Source organism: Psittacula echo (assembly GCF_963264785.1).
Source record: "Psittacula echo genome assembly, chromosome: 25".
NCBI classification, from domain to species: domain Eukaryota; kingdom Metazoa; phylum Chordata; class Aves; order Psittaciformes; family Psittacidae; genus Psittacula; species Psittacula echo.
In genome coordinates, this window is record NC_137760.1 from 477,623 (window position 1) to 502,060 (window position 24,438).

Below are 24,438 nucleotides of genomic sequence, written 5' to 3' on the forward strand. Positions count from 1 at the left end.
GCGGGGGGCGATGATCAAAATAATAATTATGAATAATAATTAATAATAATAATAATCAAGAAAAAAAAAATACCCTTTTTTATGAAATCTTCCTCTATGCAAACCCCACCCCCCGGGAATTCCTATTTATTTTCCATATTAGCTTTCATTTGTATATTTGGGGTGTCCCGTTCCCCCCCTCCCCCTTCTCCCAGTTGTGATACCAACTGTGGAATTCAATCTCATGGGTGTGCTTTCAGGCTGGGAACCCCCCTGCCCTTCCCAGCTTCCAGTGTGGGAGCGGGATGAAGATCCCGGCTGGGGTGGGGGATGCCAGGGTCAGCCCCGCTCCTGCAGCCACATCCCTGTGCCCCGTCGTGCTCAGGGGGTGTCGTGATGGGATTTAAGGGGTCAGGTAATTGCACCCGCAGCAAAAGCTTGGCTGGAGCTTGGGAGAGGGTTTGGGAGCCACTAGATCCAAGCTTGCCTCGTGTGTAAGGGTAGGGAGGAGGCAGCAGCTCCAAAAGCATGGGCACGGGAGCTTGGGACGGCTCCTTGTGGCAATGCCAATGGCATCTCAGCATCATTCCCTTCAGTTCATCCCATCCCACTCCAGCCCAGCCCCAGCACCCAGCAGCAGAGAACTCGAGTTCTCTTGGTGCCGGAGCCGGTGTTATCCCGGTTGCTGGCACCGGCTTTCCCTCCGGCAAATCCTTCCTAAGGGTTTTAAAGGCGCTCATTCCGGTTACAAAGCCACCCACGGCCCACAGGGCTGGATTTCAGCCGCCTCTCAGGCTCAGGGCCCTGCTTTGTGGTGCTGGTTTGAGCCGAGCCCCTTTCCTCATGGATGCAGCTCCGTGCTGGGGCTCTGCCCTCATGGCCCTGATGGGCACCCGGAGCAGAAGCAGCTCCGGTGCCCTTTGCCCAGGGGATCCCAGCGTTTGCTTTGCCACCGGCCTCTCCCGGGGGAGCTCATCCCAAGAGGAGCCGCCTGGGTCAGGCATCCCCATCCCCATCCCTGCCTGTGCACACCCCAGGTGAGGGGTTCCCAGAGCCATGAGCTCAGGGAGGTTTCACCCCTCTGAGCATCAGCGTTACTGGAGCAGCTCTGCTCTGGAGCCAGGCTGAGAGAGCTGGGCTGGGTCAGCCTGGACAAGAGAAGAATGGGCACAAGGGGAGATTGGGATGGGATCTTGGGCAGTTCTTCCCTTGGCATTGGTGGGACACTGGAACAGGTTGAATGGAGAAGCTGTGGCTGCCCCATCCCTGGCATTGCTCAAGGCCAGGCTGGAGCAAGCTGCTCCAGTGGAAGGTGTCCCTGCCCATGGCAGCAGTTGGAGCTGGATGTGCCTTAAGGTCCTTTCCAACCCAAACCATTCCATTGTTCTATGATGAGGATGGGAACAACGGGGTGACGATGTGGCGGGTATCTGGGAACCAGCACAAGCTGAGGGTTGACTCCACATTGTCCCATTGTCCCCACAGTGCCGGCCCTGGCTGCTGGAGGGACCGGCTCCCCCCCAGCCAGACACTGGAGCACTTCGCCCGCACCCAGGGGCTGCCGGCACCCGAGTTCAACGCCGAGGGCACCGCGGTCACCTTTGGGGACCACAGCTTCCTCCTCAGCCACTTCGGTGGGTGCTGGGGCCGGGGGGGGGTGTTTGGGGCTGGACCCTGCCCATGGTGATGGCTCAGCCCTGCAGAGAGCGGCCCCCCCCAGCACTGGCACCCCGGGGTGCCCCGCGAGCGCCTGGCCCTGCACGTGCTCCGCTCCTGCCACCTCGTCCCCGAGCACCTCGAGGCACGCACCCTGTACAGCAGCACCCAGCCCGGGCTGGAGCAGTTGGGGAGAGGGTGATGGAGACCCTTGGGGTGACAGGGAGGGACACCAGGGTGATGGGATGTTGGGGTGTAAGCGGGTGACAGGGGGATGATGGGGACCTCATGGTGATGGGACCTTGGGTATAAGAGGATGCCATGAGATCAACATGGTTCTTGGGGTGACTGGGGCCTTGAATATAAGGGATGCCAGGGGGACAATGGAGACCTTGGGGTGATGGGACCTTGGGTATAAGGGGATGCTAGGAGTACAATAGGGAACTTTAGAGTGATAGGGAGCCCAGTGCAGGGGGGATGCCAAGGGGTGATGGGGACCCCAGGGCAGGGAGGGATGCTGGGAGGGGTTAATGGAGACACGACAGGGACCCTGGGGTGATGGGGACAGTGGGATGAGGAGGACATGGCCAGGGTGGGACCATGGGGTATGAAAGGATGCTAGGGCTTGGAGACATTGGGGTGACAGGGAGCCCAGTGCAGGGGGGGTGCCAACGGGATGATGCCGGGGGGTGACAGAGACCCCAAGGCACCCAGGGGTGCTGTGTGTGGGTGCTGGGGACACCCTGGAGTGCCACTCCCAGCCTCCCCACTGTGCAGGGCAAGGTGCAGATGTGGGTCGATGTGTTCCCCATCAACCTCGGTCCCCCGGGACCCCCGGTCGACATCACCCCCCGCAAGCCGCAGAGGTGAGAGACACCCACACCCCCCCTCCCATGCCCCATGGACGGGATGGGGCCACGCCGGGGGGTGAAGGGGACGCCTCCTTGTCCCTGTCCCCCAGGTACGAGCTGCGCTGCGTGGTCTGGAACACGCGGGACGTGGACCCGGGGGACACGAACCTCCTGGGGCAGCAGATGAGCGATATCTACATCGCGGGGTGAGCCGAGGGCACGGCGGGGACGGGGCGAGGGTCTGGGAGCGGGTGACCCAAGCGCCCTCTGCCCGCAGGTGGCTGGACGGGCTGGAGGAGCAGAGGCAGAGGACGGACGTGCATTACCGCTCTCTGGACGGGGCCGGCGCCTTCAACTGGCGCTTCGTGTTCCCCTTCGAGTACCTGGCGGCCGAGCAGCTCTGCGTGCTGCCCGCCAAGGTGAGGAGCGCCCCGGGCGGCGGGGGGACAACCGGGGGACGCGTGTGACCCCCCCTGTGCACCACCGCCACGACAGAAGCATCTCTGGAGCCTGGACGAGACGGTGCTGAAGGTGCCCCTGAAGTTCATCCTGCAGGTGTGGGACAACGACAAGTTTTCGGCTGATGATTTTCTAGGTGAGAGCCGGTTCCTGCCCCGTGTTTCCTGGGGACACTCACGGGTGATGGGGAGCACCTACCAGTGGTGGGGAGCATCCACAACTGATGGGGAGCATCCACAAGGTGACATAGAGCAGCCACAAGTGATAAAAAGCACCCACGAAGTGACGGGCAGCACCCATGTGATGGGGAGCACTCACTAGTGATGGGGAGCACCTGTGAGGTGAGAGGGAGCACCCACAAGTGATATTGGGGAGCACCCATGAGTGATGGGAAGCACTCAAAAGTAATAGAGAGTGCTCACAAGGTGATGGGTAGCACCCATGGGTGACGGGAGCACACACACTGAGCTCATCCAACTCCAACCCCTGCCACGGGCAGGGACCCCTTCCACTAGAGCAGCTTGCTCCAAGCCCCTGTGTCCAACCTGGCCTTGAACACTGCCAGGGATGGGGCAGCCACAGCTTCTCTGGGCACCCTGTGCCAGCGCCTCAGCACCCTCCCAGGGAAGAGCTTCTGCCTAAGAGCTCATCTCAGTCTCCCCTCTGGCAGGTTCAAGCCATTCCCCTTGGCCTGTCCCTACAGGCCCTTGTCCCAAGCCCCTCTCCAGGTTTCCTGTAGCCCCTTTAGGCACTGGAGCTGCTCTCAGGTCTCCCCTTCAGGAGCCTTCTCTTCTCCAGGCTGACCCAGCCCAGCTCTCTCAGCCTGGCTCCAGAGCAGAGCTGCTCCAGCCCTCGCAGCAGCTCCGTGGCCTCCTCTGGACTCGCTCCAACAGCTCCATGACCCTCTTGTGCTGCTGCCCCAGAGCTGGATCAGGGCTGCAGGGGGGTCTCCCCAGAGCACAGCAGAGGGGCAGGATCCCCTCCCTGAGCTGCTGCTCACACTATCCCACAGTGTCACACACTGTCACAGTGTCACACCGTGTCACCCACTGTCACACACACACCAATGTTTATTCTGAGACACCAGAACAGCTCCAGGGGGAGGCACTCCCGTTTCACTCGTGGTTGTGAGGCAAAAAGAGAACAAACCCCAGGAAAACTCCTTTTACACCACAACCAGTGCTGAGCACTTGGAAAAAGGCTCCCCCCCACAGCCACGTGTGTGCCCCCCGTACCCTGGGACCCCCACAGGGATCCATCCTGGCTGTGAGGGTCCCGCAAGGCTGCAGGGCATGGACACAGCTCCCCAGAATGCCATTGAGGAGGGTGCTGCCAAGGATGGGGCTGTGGATTTGCCATCCTGATGGCCCCAGAGCCGTTAAAGACTCCCCTGGGACAAACTGACCCAATGTCTCCTGGGTCCCTCTGGGGACCATCGTCTTGTGCTGGGGTCCCCAGGGGCGAGAGTGGATGCGACAACCAGCAAGAGAACACCAAGAAATCATTGACCAAAGCAGTCCCTGAGGTAGCATTAAACCACAACTCCCTGAAAGGCAGCAAAAGCTCCCGCTCCAAGGCAGGGAAATCCTTGGAGGAGCCCTGGGATGCAGCGAGCATCAAGGGGAAAGCTGTCAGAAGCCATGACACGACATGCAAACAGCACCGGCGCAGGGATCCACGTACAAAGAGAAGCTGTCTGGGCTCCACCACCAGCCTAAGGCAGGAGACAGAGCAGCCAGAGCGGGGTGAACAGCTTGGAAAATCCCTCCTGGAAGTGGAATCGCTTGGAGACAAGAGGCTGGGAAGGAACGAGGGATCTGGTGTGGAAACAGGCGCTCGGCCGGGCCCTGCTCCCTGGCATCCCTCACAGCCGAGGTGCTGACTCCTGCCCACGTCCCGACATCCTCCTGAACAACAGCCAAAGCAGAGCTCCTTCAGGAGGTGGCAGCTCCATCCCTGCAGCCATCACAGGATATGCTGGGGATCCCAGCTCCCACCAGGAGCAGCACTGGAGTTCTGGAGCCCAACATGAAACAGCAGCCGTCCCCAGTGGGATTCTGGGGGGACACAAAAGTCCCTGCCATGGGGGTCGGTCCATCACGCTCTGGCCAGTCTGGGAACGGTGGGAGGCAGGAGGTGGCTAGCAAGGACTAGCCATGGGCTATCCCCGCGTATTCCCAAGTCAATAGAAGTGTTTCCGGCTCTGCTCCTGCCACTTGTTGTAGATGATGACTCCGATGACGATGGCAAAAACGATGGCAACGAGGGAGAAGAAGACGATCAAGAAGAGAGCCAGGCCACTCATGGGCTCCAGCGGTGCCTCCACTGGGACAGAGAGGAGGGAAACCAGTCTGTGAGCACCCCAAGAACCCAGCACTCCAGAACCCACGCTCCAGGAAACCCCTCCTGAGCTGCCATCCCTGGCAGTGTTCAAGGCCAGGTTGGACACAGGGACTTGGAGCAAGCTGCTCTACTGGAAGGTGTCCCTGCCTGTGGCAGGGGTTGGAGCTGGAGGAGCTTTAAGCTCCCTTCCAACAAAAACCATTCCATGATTCTAGGTGGAGCTCAGCTTCTTTGCTCTCAAAATGATGTGGCTTCTCCTCCACAACCTTTTGAGTCCCTACGGCTCCCACCTTCCCCTCTGTGGGACCAGCAGCTCCTACTCACTTCCTGGCAGCTTCAGGTTGTCCACGACGGGCAGATAGACCTCCCTGTCCCGCTTCTCCTCCTCCGGGGTCCTCTCCACTGTCAGCTGGTAGAGCTTCAGGGAGATGATGTCGTGGTTGTCTGCAAGCAGAGCAGAACCACCATGTCCTGAGGCACCACGCACAGACACAGCTCTGGCCAGGAACTGAGTGCCTCAGGCAGCACCATGGGATGTTATCACTTGGGGCAAAGGTGCTGCTCTGCCTTCCCAAGGTGGGAAAACTCACCTTCAGAGGGCAGGATCTATGCTGGGCTGAGCTGGGCCCTCAGCCAACGGGAACCTTTAAGCTAAACTGAAACCCACCAGCCCAAACTGGGATTAGCCCGTCAGCCACCCGAAGGGAAGGTGTTAGCATCGGCCTCACAGGGCCCTTTGCTTGTGCTGCTGGGGTTGTTAGTGGGACAAGGTGAGTGCTCCACACCAGCTCCCCGGGCACCAGGCAGGGATCTGGGAGAGAAAAGGAACTGCTGTTGGAGCCAACAACAGGCTCAGACACCCATCAATGCACTTCTGCAGAGGCAGAGCTCAAATCAGGCTGAAAACCTGCCCAAAGAGGCTCAGCGGTGTAACAGCAGAGCTCACAGCACCTCAACCAGCACCACGAGAGAAGTATTATGCAGAGGAGGGTGAAGGGCTGCAGCTTTAGGTCCCTCCCTCAATAAGGAGCAGCTCAGAGCTCTGAGGATGTGAAATCCAAAGCAAGATACCCCCAGAGCAGAGGCAGGGGGCAGGAGGGAGCTGTGGCTGCAGTGAAGGCCACTCCTCCCAGTGCTGCCCTTGGGGTTAACCCAGGCACCACGGGCTGTGGCAGGAGAGTGGAGGAGATTCTTTTCCAGTGCTTATCCTGTTTTCACTCCTTCCCAGGGGCTTGTTTTGGAGCAGCTCTGGCTGAGCCGCTACAGCCGCTTGGCTGCACTTTTGTTGGCTGAGACTGGGCCATGCAGGGAGCTCAAGGAAAGTGAGAAGCGCTGCCTAAAGCAAGCACTCGGGGAGCAACACACCCAGAGTAGGCTTTGGGTTCCTCAGGGGCTGCTGCAAGCTAAAACCAAAGCTTAAAGGTGTTTAAAGCATGGAAAGATCCTCATTTGCTTCCATAAGCTCCAGCAGGTACCCAGCTGCACCTCCAAAGCTGCACAGGAGCTGCTTGGGAAGCAAGGTTTGGGACCCCGGGGCAGTACCTGAGAGGTCTCCAGTGACAGAAGACGTCCCAAAGTAGTAGCCGCGGGGCAGGTGCACGCCTGGCACATCGATGCAGTCCCTCCACTCGTGCTTCCCATCGATATCAATCAGAACCTGAGGCAGAAACAGGTCCCTGAGCCCTTGCCGTGGCTCTGCTGCCCCATGGGCCTGGGCTGGCAGCACTCACCGTCAGCCTCCTCTTCACGTAGCGGATGACCAGGAAGGTGTCGTGGTTGAGGTTCCTCACCATGGCCGTGCAGCCGCCCAGCTCCGTCGGGCGCCCGTCCCGGTCGTGGTCATAGGTGAGGGAACCGTTATTCACCATGGCCGAGATGTAGGGGAACACACGCTGCCGGGAGCAAGGCTGGGGCTGAGCTCTTGGTTCTACCATGAGCCAACAGCCCTACGGAGCCCAAACTCCTTCATCCCACCAAGAATCTGCCTCAACACGACAACAGCACGATCCCGTTCCATCCCTTGGGCTCCTGGACATTCAGGATGGAGGACAGGCGGTTTCATGCAGCCTCTCCCAGCTGACAAAGGCATTTCTGGAGCTCAGAGGAGGGAATTCCTCAACTGTGAGCCAAGGTGAGACCGGACAGCTTGGGAATGGGAAGGTCACCAAGAGGAAGTACCTGATTTCCCGGGCTGTACCTCCTCTTCTGAGCCTGCCAGTCCAGAGTTATCGTAAAGCAAGAAAGAGCACAGAAGCAAGATGGTCACAGACCAGAGTTTAATGTTAACCTGCAGCCTGGACACTTCCTCCCTGGAGAGCTCAGCTTAGCAGAGACTAAAGCAGAGAGGGGTTTAGGTGTTAGGTGCTGAATCCTGAGCCACACGGAGAGGGAACGGTGCTGGGGGGTGAAAGTCACATCAAGCGTTGCCTTGTTTCTCCTCCTCACCACGCCGCAGCTCACTCATACAACAGAGCCCCAACAGCAAGAGCAGCTCCAGAGCCTAAAGGGCCTGCAGGAAACCTGGAGAGGGGCTTGGAACAAGGGCCTGTAGGGACAGGCCAAGGGGAATGGCTTTAACCTGCCAGAGGGGAGACTGAGAGGAGCTCTTAGGCAGAAGCTCTTCCCTGTGAGGGTGCTGAGGCGCTGGCACAGGGTGCCCAGAGAAGCTGTGGCTGCCCCATCCCTGGCAGTGTTCAAGGCCAGGTTGGACACAGGGGCTTGGAGCAAGCTGCTCCAGTGGAAGGTGTCCCTGCCCGTGGCAGGGGTTGGAGCTGGAGGAGCTTTAAGGTCCCTTTCAACCCAAACCATTCCAGGATTCTATGATTCCATAGGATATGTGAATATGTGAAGAGTGCTCTGTGCCTGGCCAGAGGAGGGCAGCCCCCTCCAGGTGCCAGGAAGCCAGACACCCACATTCCACTGATGACTTCCTTTAAGGAAGACCCATTTACCCCACAAAAGCAGCTCTGCCACTGCAAGTCACCAGGATCCACCCAGCACTAACCCCATTAACAAGGCACCAAATGGCTCAGAAAGGCTTTAATAAGCACAAAGTACACCCCTGCACCAGAGCTGCTGCTTCAGGTGCCTCAACAAAAGCTGGTTGTTCCTCAGCATCTCCAAGGTCAGGGCACATCCCAACTGCACCTTTTGTCCTTCTCTCCAGGGTGAGCCGTGTTAATCCCATTTTGGGATCAGCAACAAGCTCTTGGGGTACAACAGTGCCTATGTTTTAGGGAAAACCGGCATTAAGATCAAGTCCAGCTTTGGTTTTGGAGTGATGAAAGAGATTCCAGGGCAGGGCTTGGTTTTAACTACCTGTGCACTCCCTTCTCCATAGGAACAAACACCAATAAACCTCCAAACAAACAACAGACACACCAGGAACACAAAGACCTTCAGAAGGGCGTCTTCCAAAGGGACAGAGCACGGTCACACTGCACCCGAGAGCAGGGAAAGCCTCCTCTGAGCAGCTGCAATGAAACAGCCCAGTCACGCAGGCAGGGCTGGGCTGGCAGCTCAGAACTGCTCTACTCAAGGTCTACAATGCTCTTGGTACGGCTTCACCTCAGCTACCACTTGTGGCAGGAGCCCAGGAGCTCACAACACAGAGGTGGGATCATCAGACACTTGTAGTAGGTGCTCTCTGACTTTAGAGCTCAGGAAAGGTCACATCATGCCAGTGAAGAGCCATGACCTCAGCTCTGCCCGTGCAGGCAGCTGGTGGGCACCATGGGCCTGCTGTCTCCTAACTGACCTCATGCTGCTTCTCCTCATTTGGGTAGGTGTCCACAAACACTCCCAGGCCCAGGAAGTTATCCTTGCTCCCAAAGACAGGTCCTAGGAGGAAGGAGAGGCTTTGATTAAGGATGGCAATGCCAGGCAGGTGTTGCAAAGCGGTTGTTACTCATTAAGTCAGGTAAGGAGGAAGCCTTGAGCAATGACTGAAGCACACAAAGCAGGCAGAGGAAGTCAGAGGGGCAGATGAAATCCCTTTCTCTTTGCTGCTCAAGGACTGAGTTTTCTCCATAGTCCAGATTTTAAGGAGCTGACTCCCAGTGCAGGAAGGACCATGCTTCCCATTACACTGACCCCAAAACCAGGGCACAACAACCCCAAAGCCCTGACCCCCAATCTGATTCCAGCCTCCCAGTGCCCCTGCATGAGCAGCAGCTCAGGGAGGGGATCCTGCCCCTCTGCTGTGCTCTGGGGAGACCTCTCCTGCAGCCCTCATCCAGCTCTGGGGCAACAGCACAAGAGGGACCTGGAGCTGCTGGAGTGAGGCCAGAGGAGGCCACGGAGATGCTGCTGCGAGGGCTGGAGCAGAAGGTGAAGGTCTCCCCGCAGCTGCACTTGGCTGCCCACCGCTTCCTCTCCACAGGTAAAGGGGGGGGGGTGTTTCATGGTGGGGGGAGCCCCCTGAAGGTCAGGGCACCCCTTGGCTCAGTCCAATGGCTCCAGCAGCTCCCCAGCGCTGACCCGGTGGGCTCCGTGTGCTGCTGTGTCCCTGGGCTCCATTCCTGTCCCCCCACAAAGGAAGAGTCGCTCCAACCATGTAGTTCAGGAGTTATGGGGTGCTGGTGTCTCATCCCGCTCCCCTCCCCTCTGTCCCAACCCCAGAATGGGAATGGATGGGGCTCAAGGGTGCCTGTGATGCTCAGAAGGTCCCTGTCCCTCCAGCGTGGTCCCATTCCCCGTGTCCCCAAGGCTGGGGGCGGCCTTGCTGGGGACCCAGAGCTTATGTTGGGTGCGCTTCTGCCCCAGGGAGGTGTCAATGAGGATGTCAGGAGGGGAGGCACCTTCCTGTGGAGGGACAAGGACCGTGACTCTGAGCCTTTTTCTCCCCCTTTGGCTCTCAGAGGTGACGCTCTTCACCCCCACCTACATCTCGGAGAAGATCCTCCTGCGGCTCCTCAAGTACTCCCACGTCATCCAGGAGCTGAAGTTTGATGATGGCAACAAGAAGGCCCCACACCACTTCCTCTACTGCAAGAACAAAGCAGCCGACTACTTCACCCTCATCCTGCAGGTACCCGGGTGCCACCACGCACGTGGGGTCCCCTGCGTGAGCCGTCACCCCCGGCCACGCAGTGACGGGGTTTGGGGTCTCTCATCCAGCCCAGTGCTGCGGGATGGGGCTTAAGGAACCCAACCCCTTCTCTCCCTCGCAGGGTAAGGTGGAGGTGGAGACGGGCAAGGAGTGCATGAAGTTTGAAGCTGGAGCTTTCTCCTACTACGGGGTGATGGCCATCAGCCCCTCTCCTACTGGTAAGCACCGCCACATCGCTTGGGTGCCAGCATGGGGAGAGCCTCCCACCCTGCATTAGAGCTGCTGGTGGGAATAGGAGATGCTGGAGCCCCCACTGGTGCCCCCTGAGCTGCCCTTGGGGGGCTGTGACACTGACCCTCATGGTGCTCAGTGTCAGCAGCACCCATCCATGGGCACTGTGAGGAGCAGAGGGACCTCCAGCTACCCTCCCCTTCACACAGAGGCTTCTCTTGACCTTGTCCTCTGTGTTATCTGGTCCATCTCTGTACCCTGTGTCCAAGCACATCACCTTGTCCCCAGAACCCCAACTTGTCCCTAACGCGTGTGCGGTGACTGAGCCACCGGTTTGGAGTCAGTGTCCTTGGTCCTGGTCCCTGTCCCCTGGTGCAAGGGGGAGCGGAGGGTTGGGTGGGTCAAATCCGGTGCTACAGGGCTGCACTGGGGTGGGCACACATCCCATCGCTCCCTGTCACCACTGGGATCTGTGTCCCTGGAGCCTGCAGGATGGGGATCTCCCTGCACGGAGCCAGGGCAGCATCACCAGGGGCTCAGCACCCTGTTATGGGCAGGCACAGGACCCGGGGGGGTGGTGCAGGGCATGGCTGATCCCATCCCTCCCATCCCGCAGAGATGCGCTCCCCATCCCATGTCAGCAGCCTCAACCACTCGGCATCCCTCAACTACCACGAGCGCTCCGACTCCATCTCCTCTCCCATCAGCGGCAGCACCAACCAGCTCAACACCAGCACCAGCACCCAGTACATGCCCGACTTCAGCGTCCGTGCCCTCAGCGACCTCCAGTTCGTCAAGGTGAGGGTTGTGGGGCACGAATGTGGTGGGGAGCGGCTGAGGGACCTGGAGGGGTTTAACCTGGAGAAGAGAAGGCTCAGGGGGGACCTCAGAGCAGCTCCCAGGGCCTAAAGGAGCTGCAGGGATGCTGGAGAGGGACTCTTCATCAGGGACTGTAGCGATAGGACAAGGGGTGATGGGTTCAAACTGAAACAGGAGGGATTTAGGTTGGATCTTAGGCAGAAGCTCTTCCCTGTGAGGGTGCTGAGGCGCTGGCCCAGGGTGCCCAGAGAAGCTGTGGCTGCCCCATCCCTGGCAGTGTTCAAGGCCAGGTTGGACACAGGGGCTTGGAGCAAGCTGCTCCAGTGGAAGGGGTCCCTGCCCGTGGCAGGGGCTGGAGCTGGTGGAGCTTTAAGCTCCCTGTGACCCAACCCATTCTGTGATTCATTCTATGACAAGAAGAAACGGCCTCAAGCTGCACCAGGGCAGGTTTAGATGGAGCTGAGAAACAATTCCTTGCCCAAAGGGTGCTCAGGCATTGGAACAGGCTGCCCAGGGCAGGGCTGCAGTCACCGTCCCTGCAAGTGTTCACACACCCTCAGTTCCATGGGTTAGTGGTGGCCTTGGCAGTGCTGGTGTAATAAACTTAGATGTTTAATTTGCTGATCAAGTAAAGTTTGTGTATTATATGGCTATAGGTTTTGTAGTATTGATATTGAGTGAATGAATTTAAGTTTTGTGTAAGTGTCAAACTGATAAAGAGGGCTTGATATAAGAAACGCTAGTGCCTGGGAAAAATAGAGTTAAAGTACTTTAAGTCTGTGAAATTTAGGGGCCCCCACTAAACATGAGTTAATTGTTTTTCTAAAGTATGGCATTTCACACCATCCTTTCTACTTATCAGACAGAGCCTTCCAAACATTTGCTAGCTTGAGATACTCCTTGCCTGCCCTTTCCTGCAATAAATTTTGCAGGAAGGTCAGTCTGTCCTAAATCTTTGTTAGTTAACAGAAGAATTATAGATATGGTTCGTTTCAGCTAATTGTGTAACCACAGGGGCATCCAACTGTGCCAAAGATGAAAAGTTTAAGAAGAGGAAACCTCGTTTACTTCATCTTGAAGACCCCTACTCACAAGAGGAAGACTCATTAGTTCATCCTGAGACCCTTGCCCATGACCACGGGGAGGCACTGCGCATGTGCAAAGGGCCTTTTCGCTCATTATAATACGAAGCGGGGATAGATCATGAATATGTATAGGCGTGTAACTTTAGAAGATAAATGTAGCGGGAAACGACACTGAGGTGTGCGTCTTTGGTGGAGCGGAGACTCCCCTGCGCACCCAGCCTGCTTGCTTATTGCCTCTTACCCGTAAGCAATCTAAATAAAATATTTGGAAATAAGTCGTGGCTAAGACTGAATTATTATAACACTGGCAATGGTTGGACTTGATCCTAAAGCTCTTTTCCATCCTCATTGATTCCATAGCTCTAAGGTGGGCTGGATGCCCATAGGGATGCTCTTGTGGGTCCAGCCCCACTCCTCACTCCTTCCCTTCTCCCTTTGCCCCTACAGATCATGCGCCACGAGTACCACAACGCCCTGACAGCCTCCCACATGGGCAGTTGTCCGTAGTCCCCCGACATGGAGAGAGGTTGGCATCAGGCCTGAGGCCACGGGGATTGTCCCTGGTGCAAAGCCACCACCACCGGAGCTCAGGCTTAACCCCCTCTGCCACTCACCGGTGTCACGAGCGCGCTGAGGACGGAAGAGCCGGGTCCTTTTTGTCATTTTGTGTGTGTCCCCCCCAAGGGGGTGGTTTTGGTGCCTTCCCCCCCGCCCCCCCAGCTCCATGGGGGGTCTCGGGGTGGGACGTGGGGCCGGGGGCACAAAACCAGTGACTGAAGTTGTACAAGCAGGAGGGGGCCAGCACCGTGTGTGCCCCACCACGACCACTGGAGGGGGACCCCCAGAGCCATGAGTGCCCTCAGGGCAGGGCCTGGGGACCTGGTGCCCCATAGAGGGGGGTGAAGGAGACGTGTGTCCCCCCCAAAAGCCCGTTCCCCCCCTCCCCCTTCTCCCGGTTGTGATACCGACTGTGGAATTCTATCTGATGGGGTTTTGGGGGTGATTTTTTTGCCGCTTGGGTAGTAAAAGCCTGTCTCTGTACGTCGGTCTCCTCCGTGCTTCGCGGTGGCGCGGGGGGGGCTACGGGAGGTCCCGGTTACCGGGAGGGAGCTATCGCGCTTTAGAGGACGCGGCCCCTTTAAATCTTTCCCCGGTGTTGCTTCCAGCGCCGGGCTAAGGCACCGCCCCCCCGGGCGGCGATTGGCTGCACTGCTTGAGGTGAGGCGAAAGGCGGTTGGCCGTCAGGTGGAACGGCGGGAGGGCGGGATGCGCTGTGGGCGGTGATTGGCTGCGGGGCGGGGAGGTCGGGAGAGATGTGCGGTGAGTCGGCCACTGATTGGCTGTCCGGAGAGGGGTGGGCGGGGCGCTGAGCTGGGAAAGGCTCAACCGGAGACTTGGGTGCTGCAGTCACCAGATAGAAGAGAACGATGGCAGCAGGGCGCTGCAGTCATTGCCCCCTCGCCCGCAGGTACGGCCCCACCGAGTCGCGTCACGGCACCGAGCTGGTTGTGGCCGCCTTCCCCCCGTGTGGGGCTGCGGAGGGGCGGGGGGGAACAGCTGAAAGTGGCGCCGGACACCCCCGAGGGGTGAGCCCGGCGCAGGGACAGAGACACGGACGGAGCGTTGGGTGCCGCAAGCGCTGTTTATCCATGGAGAGGAGTCCCGCGGCGGCTCCCGTGTCCCCGCTCAGGTATCCAGCAGGTCCCGCACCGCCGGGTGGGCCACGTCCCGCGGCAGCCATCCTTTGACATCTGCGATGCCGGCCAGCTTCGGGCTGTGCTGCAGGAGCAGCGCACACAGCTCCCGGTGGCCTTGCTCGGCCGCCTGCGGGTGACACGGTGTGGGTGACACCACAGGGGACACCGCCCCCCGCCCCGGCCCCATCGCCCCACCTTGTGCAGGCTGGTGCGGCCGTCCCCATCGGCAGCAGCGGGGTCAGCGCCGTGGGCCAGCAGGAGCCGGGCGATAGCGAGGTGTCCGCAGAAGCTGGCGCGGTGCAGCGGGGTGGCCCCGCCGGGCGTGCGGGCGTCGCAGCAGGCTCCGCGCTGCAGCAGCAGCCGGCACACCCCCAGGTGCCCGTTGCGGCTGGCGTAGTGCTGCGGGCAGCGCGGCGGTGGGCACGGCGGTCGGGATGCTCGTACCGCCGGGCCCCCCTCCCGTGTTCCCCGCCCCTTACCAGCGCTGTGTACCCCGCCAGGTCGGTCTGGCCGGGTTCCCCGCGCCTATCCAGCAGTTGCCGCACTCGGGGCTCGTCCCCGTCCCGCGCCGCGGCCCAGATCCCTGCAGGCAGCGGGCACCGGGTCAGGCGGGGCTCGGAGCATGCCCCTGCCCGCAGCCCCCCGTCCCGCGCCACACCCGACCCCGCTCGAAGTCCATCTCGGGCAAGCTCTGGTGTGCGCTGGGCACCGCCACCCGCGACGGGCAGCAGGAACCGAGCGGCGAGCGGCGGCCAGCAGCCATTGTCCGGGCCGGGGGAGGCCGAAAAGGAGCCGGGGGAAGGCGGGAACAACCGGAAAGATTCGAGGGACAAGCCGAAAGGAGCCGAGGGGAGGCAGGAATAGGCGAAGGGGTCTGAGGGGAGCCGGGAAAGGCCGAAGGGAGCCGAGGGGAGGCGGGAACAGCCGGAGCCGAGGAAAGAGCTGAAGGGAATTGAGGGAAGCCGGAAAGAGCCGAAGGGAGCTGAGGGAAGGACTGAAGGGGGTCGAGGGAAGCCGGAAAGAGCCGAAGGGAGTCAGGGGTAGCCGGAAAGAGCCGAAGGGAGTCGGGGGAAGCCGAACGTAGCCACGCCCCGGGCTCTTGGGCGCCAGCTCGGCCCCGCAGCCGCCGCTAGGGGGCGCGCCAGCGCTGGGCTATGTTCCCTCCTCCGCTCCCATGGCGGTTGTGGCCCATCCCCGCCCCCCCGGGTTCCCACGGCCCGGGCAGCCGCTGGCCCCGCTCCCGGAGCCCCCCCCAGGACCCCGGGTGCCGCTTCCGCCCCGCTTCCCGGCAAGGCCTCCCTGGGGACCCTGCACTGACCCCCGGCATCCGGGGAGGGGGGACACGGAGACGGGACACACGGGCGTGGGGCCAAGCCTCAGCTCTATCCCCCCCCCCGCGCCCTGGGAACGGCACTGCGATGCCCTTTTATAGCCCCGAGCGCGGCCTTTTTCCATGAGCTCAGTGGCTGGGGGGGGCGGCCCAGCGCCCTCCCTTCCCCCCCCCCTTTCAAGATGTGCTGATGGGATTTTTTTTACTCCTTTTTATTATTAATATAAAAATACGTATTTACAGCAAATAAATATATTTTGGTAACAAATAAATTACACTGGGGGTGGGGGGGGTTATACAAAAGGGACCCAAGTGGGCAGCGTGCAGGGGGGTGGCAGGCAGGGAGGGTATTTACAACCAGGGCCAAAGGGGTACAAAGCCCGGGGGGGGGCAGAGGTGTGAGGGGGAGGCATTAGAAAAGTTCTCAGGAAGAAAAACCCGATCGGTTCTTAACTCATCCCAAAAAATCATCCCATGGCCACTGCCCAGGGTGGGACACAGCCCCCGGGGGGGCGGCGGTGCCCAAGGCTGGTGGCAGTCCCCAAAGGTCAGTCCCTTGCTTGGGACATGGTACCGAAGGTGGACACGGTGACCAAGAGCAGCTCCGGTGGCCCAAGACGGGTGTCATGGTGCCAGTGCCACAGCCCTAAGGCGGCTGCCGGGGTGGCAGTGCCCCAGACAGGTACCAGCACTGCAGTGACAGGCCCATCCCCATGGTGAGTGCCAACGTGGCAGTCCCCAAGTCAAGTACCAGCATCGGCATCCCTACACTGGGCACCAGCGCCCACACTACAGCCCCAAGGCGGGTGCTGGTGCCCAGGCACCGGTCCCTGTGGTGGGTGCCGGCGCCGGGGTCCCCGCAGTGGATGCCCCTGAGGTAGGTACGGCTGCTCGGCGGCCACCAGCTGCTCAGACCGATGACTCCTCAGGGTTGGAGTCAGGCAGGGGCTGGCGCTGCTGCAGTTTGCGCCGCAGCTCCTCGGCCAGGTCAGCGCAGGGCGGCCGCTCCTCGGCACCCAGCGCCAGGCGGATGTAGCCATTGGAAGAGGAACCACGCAGGGGACCGAGGTGGATGCGGGTGGGTGAGTGAAGGGGCTGCCCAGGGATGGCGCTTGGTGGCGAGGTGGCACCGGGGGGGCCGCCATTGCGGCATGTGGCGTGACCCGGCACAATTTTGAGCGAGCCGTCCGAGTAGTAGTAACTGGCTGGGTCCCAGAGCTTCTCATCCGAGTCAGATGCGGCGCTGGGCACGAAGCGGGGACTGGGAGGCTCCTTGGGCAGCTCGATGGGGTACACCAAGGTGCTCTCAATGGCTTTGGTGCCTTTCCCCAGCTCCTCCCGCAACCGCCGCCACAGCGAGAACACCACGAGCACCAGCACCAGGCACAGCGCGCCCAGGCACACGGCCACCACCCACACCAGCCCCAGGCTCTCCAGCGGCGCCCGCGTCTCCAGCGGCACCCCGGCCCCGGCCAGCACCACCACCCGGTACACCTCCCTTCCCAGGCGGGCGCCCTGCTCCTCCGAGAAGCACCGGTACGTGCCGCTGTGCTGCGCCCCGGCCCCTGGCACCACCAGCGCCCGCAGGCGAGTGTTGTGCAGCACCAGCGCCTGCTCAGCAGCCAGTGCCCGGCCCTCGAAGGTCCACAGTGCCTGCGCCAGGTTGGAGCCCAGGCGGCATGTGAGCACCAGGTCGGTGCCCGCCACCACCGTCACGTTTTTGGGGGTGATAGACCCTGCGGGAGAGCAGCACAGGGTCAGGAAGGGAGGCACAAAGCCAGGGAGGATCCCAGCCCTGCGCGGCATTGACGCGGTCTCACCTTGCTTGGCCACCTGAGTCAGGGTGCAGGCGTGGGTGTCAGAGCTCAGCATGTCCTGGACCAGCTGGGACCTGCAGGAGGAGGTGATGGAGGTGAAGGGGGACCCTGTGGCACAGCGGGGGTCCCATCCCCACAGGGACCCCCCGTACCCGTTGAGGCCATCAGTGCGCACGCAGAGGCTGGTGTTGCGGCTCCAGGCGCAGTAGGGATCCCGGGCGAGGACGCAGTCAGTGCACGACTGGTACCGGCTGCAATCGGCCAGTGGCAACTGGGCTAACTGGAACCGGGAGCCAGCGAAGAGCAGCTTCTGCAAGGGCAGGAGAAGGAGTGAGGTGACACCCAAGGTGACATCCGGACACCATCCCCTGCCCCGGGACACCTCTCACCTTCCGTCCGGCCAGCACCAGGCTCTCCACGGGCTGCGCCGGCTCGAAAACCTGCAGCTCCTCAACCAGATGGATGCGAGTGCCCAGGTTCAGTGCCTTGTGCACCCAGCCATCACCTGCAGGTCCCAGTGGGCTGTGAGGGCCATTCCCACACTAGGAACCTTCCCATGGTGGCTTCCCCTCAGCCCAGCACGTACCTGTGCCGATGAAGAGCACCTCGTAGATGGCACCGTCCAGCCCAGCCACTCGGTCCACCACGAGCTGGGTGAAGTTGGAGTCCTTCTTGAGCAGCAGCGGGCGGCCGCGGTGTGGCAGGATGGGCTCATCCATCAGCGGGTGTTTCTTGGCAAAGTTGAGGGTGTTGTCGGGCAGCTCGAGGGAGCTGGCGAAGCCATTCTGGCGGTGCCAGTCCGTGATGCACTGTGGGACCGAGGCCACCGTCACTGAGGGACTGTATCCGTACCCCATCTCCCTCCCCACCGCCACTACCGGCACTCACCGCGCCAGGACGGGGACTCGGCACCTCATCCAAGTACCTGCCCCACTTCTGCGCCTGCTCCCGGTATTCCTTGTAGGGGCCCTCGAATGCCTTCTTCACCTCCAGGATATGGTACTGGCAAATGGCGGAGACATCCACATCCCCCCTGCAAGCAATAGGGCAGGATGTAGGGGAGCCACCAGTTATGGGGCAGATGCCACCTCCCCATGGACCCACCACCAGTTCTGGGGCTCCCCATGGACTCACCAGCGGGCCTGGAAGACCCCAAAAAAGGTGGTGTCCTGCCACTCGTCCCCGGGCAGGGTGAACACAGCCTGGAGGCGGTTGAAGTGGAGCTGCTGCTCGGGGGCTGAACACACCAAACGGGCCTTCAGGAATGTTGTCCACTTCTTCTGCAGCGTGCGGGCCCCGCCGACGTCCCCCTGTGCACCCAACCGGTGTCACCACAGGGTGAAGCCCCACCAGGATGCTGTCTCTTTTCCCGGTGTCCCCTCCCTGTACCTTGCAGACCCGGGCCACGCGGGCCACCACTTGCTCGGCATAGCAGTCATACTCCACCGCGCGCTCACTGAAGAAGAAGTAAACTTTGTCATCGTCGCCGGTGGCGCTGGCCGAGCTCTCCTGCACGTACGCTGAGGCCACAAAGTGGGGCTCTGTGGTGGAAAAGGGACATCAACACCATGCCATGGGTTGGGGGTGTCCACGCAGTCCTCCCCACCATGTTCCCCCCGGCCCTACCGTTCAACCAGGAGGTGAGATACTCGGTCTTCATGGAGTAGTGGGGGCCCAGGTTACGGAGGATGACGGGCTCCGTACCCAGGAAGTTGTTGAAGGTGGCAGAGTAGAGCTCCCCATCTGTAAGGAACCGGGTTAGGAAGTGGACAGGGGCTGTGGTGGGACCCCCACTGGCCCCACCAGTTTCACCTACCCACGATGAGGCCGGTGTGTCCCTTGGTGGGGTCATAGGGACACTTCCCCTTGCCGTCCTCAAAAGCCACTTGGTCCAGGGTGAAGCCAGAGAGTTCCTGTGGGGCACAGGAGCGGGTAGGGGGTTCAACACCCGCCCTGGTTCATGTCACCGTGAGGTGATCTGACTACCCCTGAGCAGCCCTGGTCCCCCAGATGAGCCTCTGGGAAACAGGGACACCACTGGATGATGCTTCTGGGCACAGGGACACCCCTGGGTGATGCTCCTGGAACAGGGACACTCCCAAGATAACCCTTCTGGGACAAAGCCCTGGATAACATATTACAGAGACAGGGACACCCCTAACAATGCTTCAGGGTGACAGGAGACACCCCTGGAGCACCCTTTTGGGGACAGGGACACCCTTGGATGATGCTCCTGGGAACAGGGACATCCATGGAGCACCTTCCTCAGGACAGGGGCACCCCTGGGAGATGCTTCTGGGGCAGGGATACTCCCCAGATAGCCCTTCTGGGATGAGCATAGACCCATTACGGGGAGAAGAACACCCTAACAAAGCTCCAGGGGGTCAAGGGACACCCCCAGACCACCCTCACAGGAAACGAGGCAACCCCTTAATGGCACCCCTGGGGACAGGGACACCCCTGGAGCACCCTTTTGGGGATAGGGACACCCCCTGGTGATGCTCCCAAGGCCGGGTGGGGGTGTTCAGGGGGGAAGCAGGGGGGTGACAGATTCTGGGGTCCCCCCATGGCCTCACTCACGATGTAGGTGCACTTGGGCTGGAAGGCATAGGTGCCACAGGCATAGAGATGGGAACTGTTGTAGCTCTGCAGGAACCGCACATAGTTGAAACAGTCGGTCTAGGGGGGACAAGAGGCGGTTAAGGGGGGACACAACAGGACACAGCAGGGTGCCCTGTCACCTTTTCACCCCCCCGCTGCAGCCCCAGCACCCGCTTCCCCTACCTGGTTGTTCTTGCCCTTCTGGATGCACTCGGCTTTCTTATCCACGGGGGCTTCCCAGGAGATCTGGGGATGGAGACAAGGGGTCAGGGGGCTCCAAACACCCCCCCCAAACCCTCCAGAAACACCCCCTGGGGGGGGGTCCCCGGGGCCTCACCGCTGCCTTGAGCTCCACGGTGCCAGTGTCCACAGCGAAAACGGCCTCCCGGGCCCCCACGTAGAGCAGCGCCTCAGCCGCGTCCAGCGTCAGCGTCAGGTAGTGCGAGACCCCCCCCTGCGAGAAGCGCTTGGCCACGTCCTGCAGCTCTGTTGGGAGCAGGGGCACAAAGGGGGGGACATGGGGGTGAGCCCCAGCCCCGCCGGGCACCCACAGCCCCCTCTGACCCCCTCCTGCAGAGCACAAAGGGCTCTTTGTCACCGGGGCGGGCGCTGGCGGTGCCGCACGAACACTGTGGCCTTTGGAGGGACCCCGCGGACCCCCCCGGCACCGGCACTGCAGAAAGGGACCATTGAGAGGGGGGCACTGGGGCCCCTGGGCAGGGACGGGGATGCAGGGATGGCACGGCATGGGGACAGCATGGGGATGGCACAGGGATGGTACTGCATGGACATGGGATAGGGATGGCATTGGGGATGGCACGGAGGCACAAGGCACTGGTACAGCATGGGGATGGCACAGGGACATGGGGTGCTGGCACAGCATAGGGGCACCACAGGGACAGCATGGGGATGGCACATGGATGGCACAGGGATGCTGGGCACTGGCACAGCGTGGAAAAGCACGGGGATGGCACAAGAAAGGACAGGAGTCAAGTGCGGTGTTGGCACAGGGATGTGGGTCATAGGCATGGGGACAACACAGGGACAGGGGACATGGCACAGGGACACTGGCGCCATGCAGGGATAGAGGACACGGGGCACTACCACCGTGTAGAGCATGGGGACACAGGGCATGGCACAGCGACACGGCACATGGCAGATAGGAACACACAGTGCTGGCACAGGACGGGGACAGGGGGACACAGGGTTTTGGCACAGCTAAAGGATGGCACCTCGGGGTGCTGGCATGGCAGCGGGACACAGCACAGGGATGGGGACCCCCGGCACTGGCACGGCACAGGGGCACCGCACCATGTCCCCAGGCATCCCCCTCTGCTCTCACAGACCGCCAGGTTTAGAGCCACCAACACAGGGGGGTCCCCACAGCACTGCCAAGCTGGGAGGGGACAGAACATGCCCAAGGTGGGGACAACACAGCCCTGGGGGGCCACCGAGATGATGGGAGCAGCACCCCCACCCTCTCTGCTCCCCTCTCCCTGGGCACACTCAGTTACTCACCCGCGTACGGGACGGTCTTGCGGGGCACGGCGCTCCACGAGGACCCTGGCGCCGTGGCAGTGGTGGCGAGGGCCAGCAGCGACGTGAGGGCCAGAAGCCAGCGGGGGGCCATTGCAGGAGGGAACAGGACAAGGAGACAGAGCCTGGGGGGGGACATGGACACGGCCAGGCCCCGTTAGGGTAACGGGGCATCACGCGGGAAGCGCAGGGACAAGGCGGCCATTGAGGAACGCATCACGAGGCCGGGGGCGCCTCACACACACGCGGGTCCCCAGTCGCTGCCCCCCCCAATCACGGTCCCTCCTCCGGTGGTGACGAGCAACGGGGCGGAGGGGGGTCCACAGAGAAGGAAACAGGCCCTTCCGCTTCCCCCCCACGTCACCCCCGGCCCTGCCCCGGTGTGTCCGGGGGTGCCCCCACCTTGCCCCACCCCCGCTCTTCGCCAGGCTGGGCAGGATGCGGCCGGGAATTGTTCTGCCCTGCCCGGCGGGAAGCAGGAAGCGGGGGGGTTCTGGGGGGCCTGCATCAGCTCGGGAAGGATTTCCGGGAGGGCGGGGGGCCGGGAATGGGACCCCATGGGCGTGGGAATGGGGGACGCCCCAGCGCGGGGAAGGGGTGCAGGCAGCGGGCTGCCGGTGCAATGGGCATGGTCAGGGTGCCATGGGTACAGTTGGGGTGTCATGGTCAAAGCTGAGGTGCGATGGACACAGCCAGAGTGCCACAGACACAGTGAGGGTGCCATGGGCATGGTCAGGGTGCCATGGACATGGCTGGGGTGCTACAGACATGGCTCTGGGGATGCTAGGGTGTCACTGGCACAGCCACAGTGCCATGGGCACGGCCAAGTTGTGATGGGCATTGTTGGGGTGCCACAGACATGGTCCAGGTACCATCGGCACAGCCAGGGTGCAACAGGCATGGTTCTGGGGACAAAGGCACAGACAGGGTACTGTGGGCATGCCACAGACATGGCCAGGGTGCCATGGGCGTAACTGGGGTGCCATGGACACAGTCAGGGTGCCATAGGCACAGCTGCGGTGCCGTAGCCAAAGCTGGGGTGCTACAGGCGTAGTCACGGTGTAACGGTCACAGGCAGAGTGCCACGGGATCAGGGTGTAACGGTCACAGCCGGGGCGCTATAGGCACAGCCGCGGGCACAGTCGCGGTGCCAAGCGCAGGGAACTGCACTCCGAGGGTCCGAGGGCACGGCCAGGCTGCCACGGGCAGGACGAGTCTCCGGGGTCCCCAGTTCCGGTGCTGGCCGCCCGGGGGTCCCACGGGGGAACCGGGGCACCACGGTCCCACGGCAGCGCCTTCCCAGGGGGGAGCCTACGTGGGGGGGGCGGCCGGCACCAACGGGGAGAAGCGGGGGTGAACCAACGGATGGCGGCGATGGATCCCCGTTACCGGAGGGGGTGCCCGGCCCCCACAACAGCGAGGGGGTGCGGGGGAGGCAATGCCATGGCCGGTACCGGTGGGAACAAAGCGCCTCCCCCGCGGCTCCGCCACAACAATACCGGGGCGGGGATGGGCGGGGCGGGGGGGGCCGGGCGCGGCGGGGGGGGGGGCCGCGGCCGGGGCGGACGGGGGGGTGGAGGGGGGGAGGACCGGGCGCATTCACTCACCTCGGGGCGGGGGGGGCCGGGCCGGGGCGACGGGAGGCGGCGGCGGCGGAGGGTGCTGGCGGCGGAGGGAGCGCGCCGCGCGGCCCCGTGCGGCCCCGCCCCGAACTGACGTCACGGGTCGGACCGAATCGGCTCGGCTTGGCGGGGTCGGGTCACATCGGGTCGGCTCGGGTCAGATCGGCTCAACCCGGGCCCTGTTGTCCCAAATGTGATCCCTTCAGAGCGCAATAAACACCGGGATCGATCCGTGTGTGTCATGGAGCAGACGTGGTGCGGGTGGGAATTGCGCCACAGCAACGCGGCACCAGTAACAACCGCTCATACCCAGCATGGATCCATGGAATGGGTTGGGTTGGAGGGACCTGAAAGCTCCGGATCCGGTTGCCAACAGCCTGGGTTCACCGGTCTGGAACAGCCCCGATGCCACCAGCTCGGTGACATGTGCCAAGCGGGAGACGTTCCCGTGCCAGGGACACTGCTCCTTCGTTATCTCTACCCTGCCAATTGCAGGTGCCGGTGCCAAGCGCTGGAGGTCTGCCCAGGGAGGCTGCTGCCAGCCTGGCCCTGCCCCAGCGAGGATACAGCCATGGTGGGGCCTGGAGGCGCCTTGAGGACTCGCTGCCCTCTGCCTGTGCCTGCCCCAGCTTCCCTATCATCACCACAACCTGGCTGCTGTCCTATGGCTGCTGCCATGCACCCCCCTGAGGGGCAGGGAAGCCGCGGTCACCCCCTTAATCCACCCGTGTGTGTTTCAGCAGCCAAAAACTCTCTACCCTGTGCTCCCCCCATTGCGTTCTGCTCAAGGGAGAGCTTGGAGGCTCCTGGGGAGCAGCAGGGTGATGGTGTGGCTGGATCCCAGCCTGGTTTGGGTTGGGAGCTCGAAGCTCATCCAGTTCCAACCCCTGCCACGGGAAGGGACACCTTCCACTACAGCAGCTTGCTCCAAGCCCCTGTGTCCAACCTGGCCTTGAACACTGCCAGGGATGGGGCAGCCACAGCTTCTCTGGGCACCCTGGGCCAGTGCCTCAGCACCCTCACAGGGAAGAGCTTCTGCCTAAGAGCTCATCTTAGTCTCCCCTCTGGCAGTTGACGCCATTCAACCCTCCCCGCTCCCCTCAGCGCAGACCCCCAAAATGGCGCCCGCTCCTCACCACTGCCACGGGGGCGGGGCCGTGAGGAAAGGGCGGGGCATAGCCCCGCGGACAGCCAATAGGAGGCGGGCGCGCCGTGCACGACCGCCGCCTACCCACAGCACCCCTACAGTTCGCAAGCCTCAACCGTCAACTACTCAAATACCCACCACAACCAATCAGCGCGGTGGCGGGGGGGCACCGCCAGCCAATCAGAACGAACGCCTCCCGGGTCCTCCCCGCCTCT

The 24,438-nt window shown here is 61.9% G+C and overlaps 3 protein-coding genes across 6 annotated transcripts; all 3 read right to left on the reverse strand.

Moving 5' to 3' along the window:
• Positions 1-5,027: 5,027 nt before the first annotated feature.
• Positions 5,028-9,199, reverse strand: LOC308230025 (VIP36-like protein; the record flags this gene model as incomplete). The annotated part of the gene is made up of 7 exons (XM_080634476.1): positions 5,028-5,270; positions 5,613-5,732; positions 6,831-6,945; positions 7,019-7,180; positions 7,467-7,499; positions 9,046-9,128; positions 9,196-9,199. 7 exons carry the CDS (start codon positions 9,197-9,199, stop codon positions 5,128-5,130), a joined length of 660 nt encoding a protein of 219 aa, XP_080490602.1. The 3' UTR covers positions 5,028-5,127.
• Positions 9,200-14,159: 4,960 nt separating this feature from the next.
• ANKRD39 (ankyrin repeat domain 39) lies at positions 14,160-14,958 on the reverse strand (the record flags this gene model as incomplete). Its single annotated transcript, XM_080634414.1, has 4 exons — positions 14,834-14,958; positions 14,650-14,753; positions 14,366-14,569; positions 14,160-14,297 (listed from the first exon to the last, which is right to left on the reverse strand). Exons 1-4 carry the CDS (start codon positions 14,931-14,933, stop codon positions 14,160-14,162), a joined length of 546 nt encoding a protein of 181 aa, XP_080490540.1. The 5' UTR covers positions 14,934-14,958.
• A 787-nt stretch (positions 14,959-15,745) lies between these two features.
• Positions 15,746-24,157, reverse strand: SEMA4C (semaphorin 4C). Of its 4 annotated transcripts, none has more exons than XM_080634540.1 (14): positions 23,062-24,157; positions 21,437-21,579; positions 20,256-20,404; positions 20,102-20,164; positions 19,898-19,996; positions 19,134-19,230; positions 18,944-19,060; positions 18,707-18,858; positions 18,452-18,627; positions 18,206-18,350; positions 17,904-18,126; positions 17,707-17,822; positions 17,321-17,627; positions 15,746-17,236 (listed from the first exon to the last, which is right to left on the reverse strand). In XM_080634540.1, exons 2-14 carry the CDS (start codon positions 21,546-21,548, stop codon positions 16,410-16,412), a joined length of 2,583 nt encoding a protein of 860 aa, XP_080490666.1. In that variant the 5' UTR covers positions 21,549-21,579; positions 23,062-24,157; the 3' UTR covers positions 15,746-16,409. The 4 variants fall into 4 exon arrangements, with proteins under 4 accessions (XP_080490666.1, XP_080490667.1, XP_080490665.1 ...); XM_080634541.1 differs by lacking the exon at positions 23,062-24,157 and having other exon boundaries at positions 17,321-17,391; positions 17,470-17,627; positions 21,437-21,647; XM_080634539.1 differs by lacking the exon at positions 23,062-24,157 and having other exon boundaries at positions 18,452-18,597; positions 21,437-21,647.
• Positions 24,158-24,438: the final 281 nt, after the last annotated feature.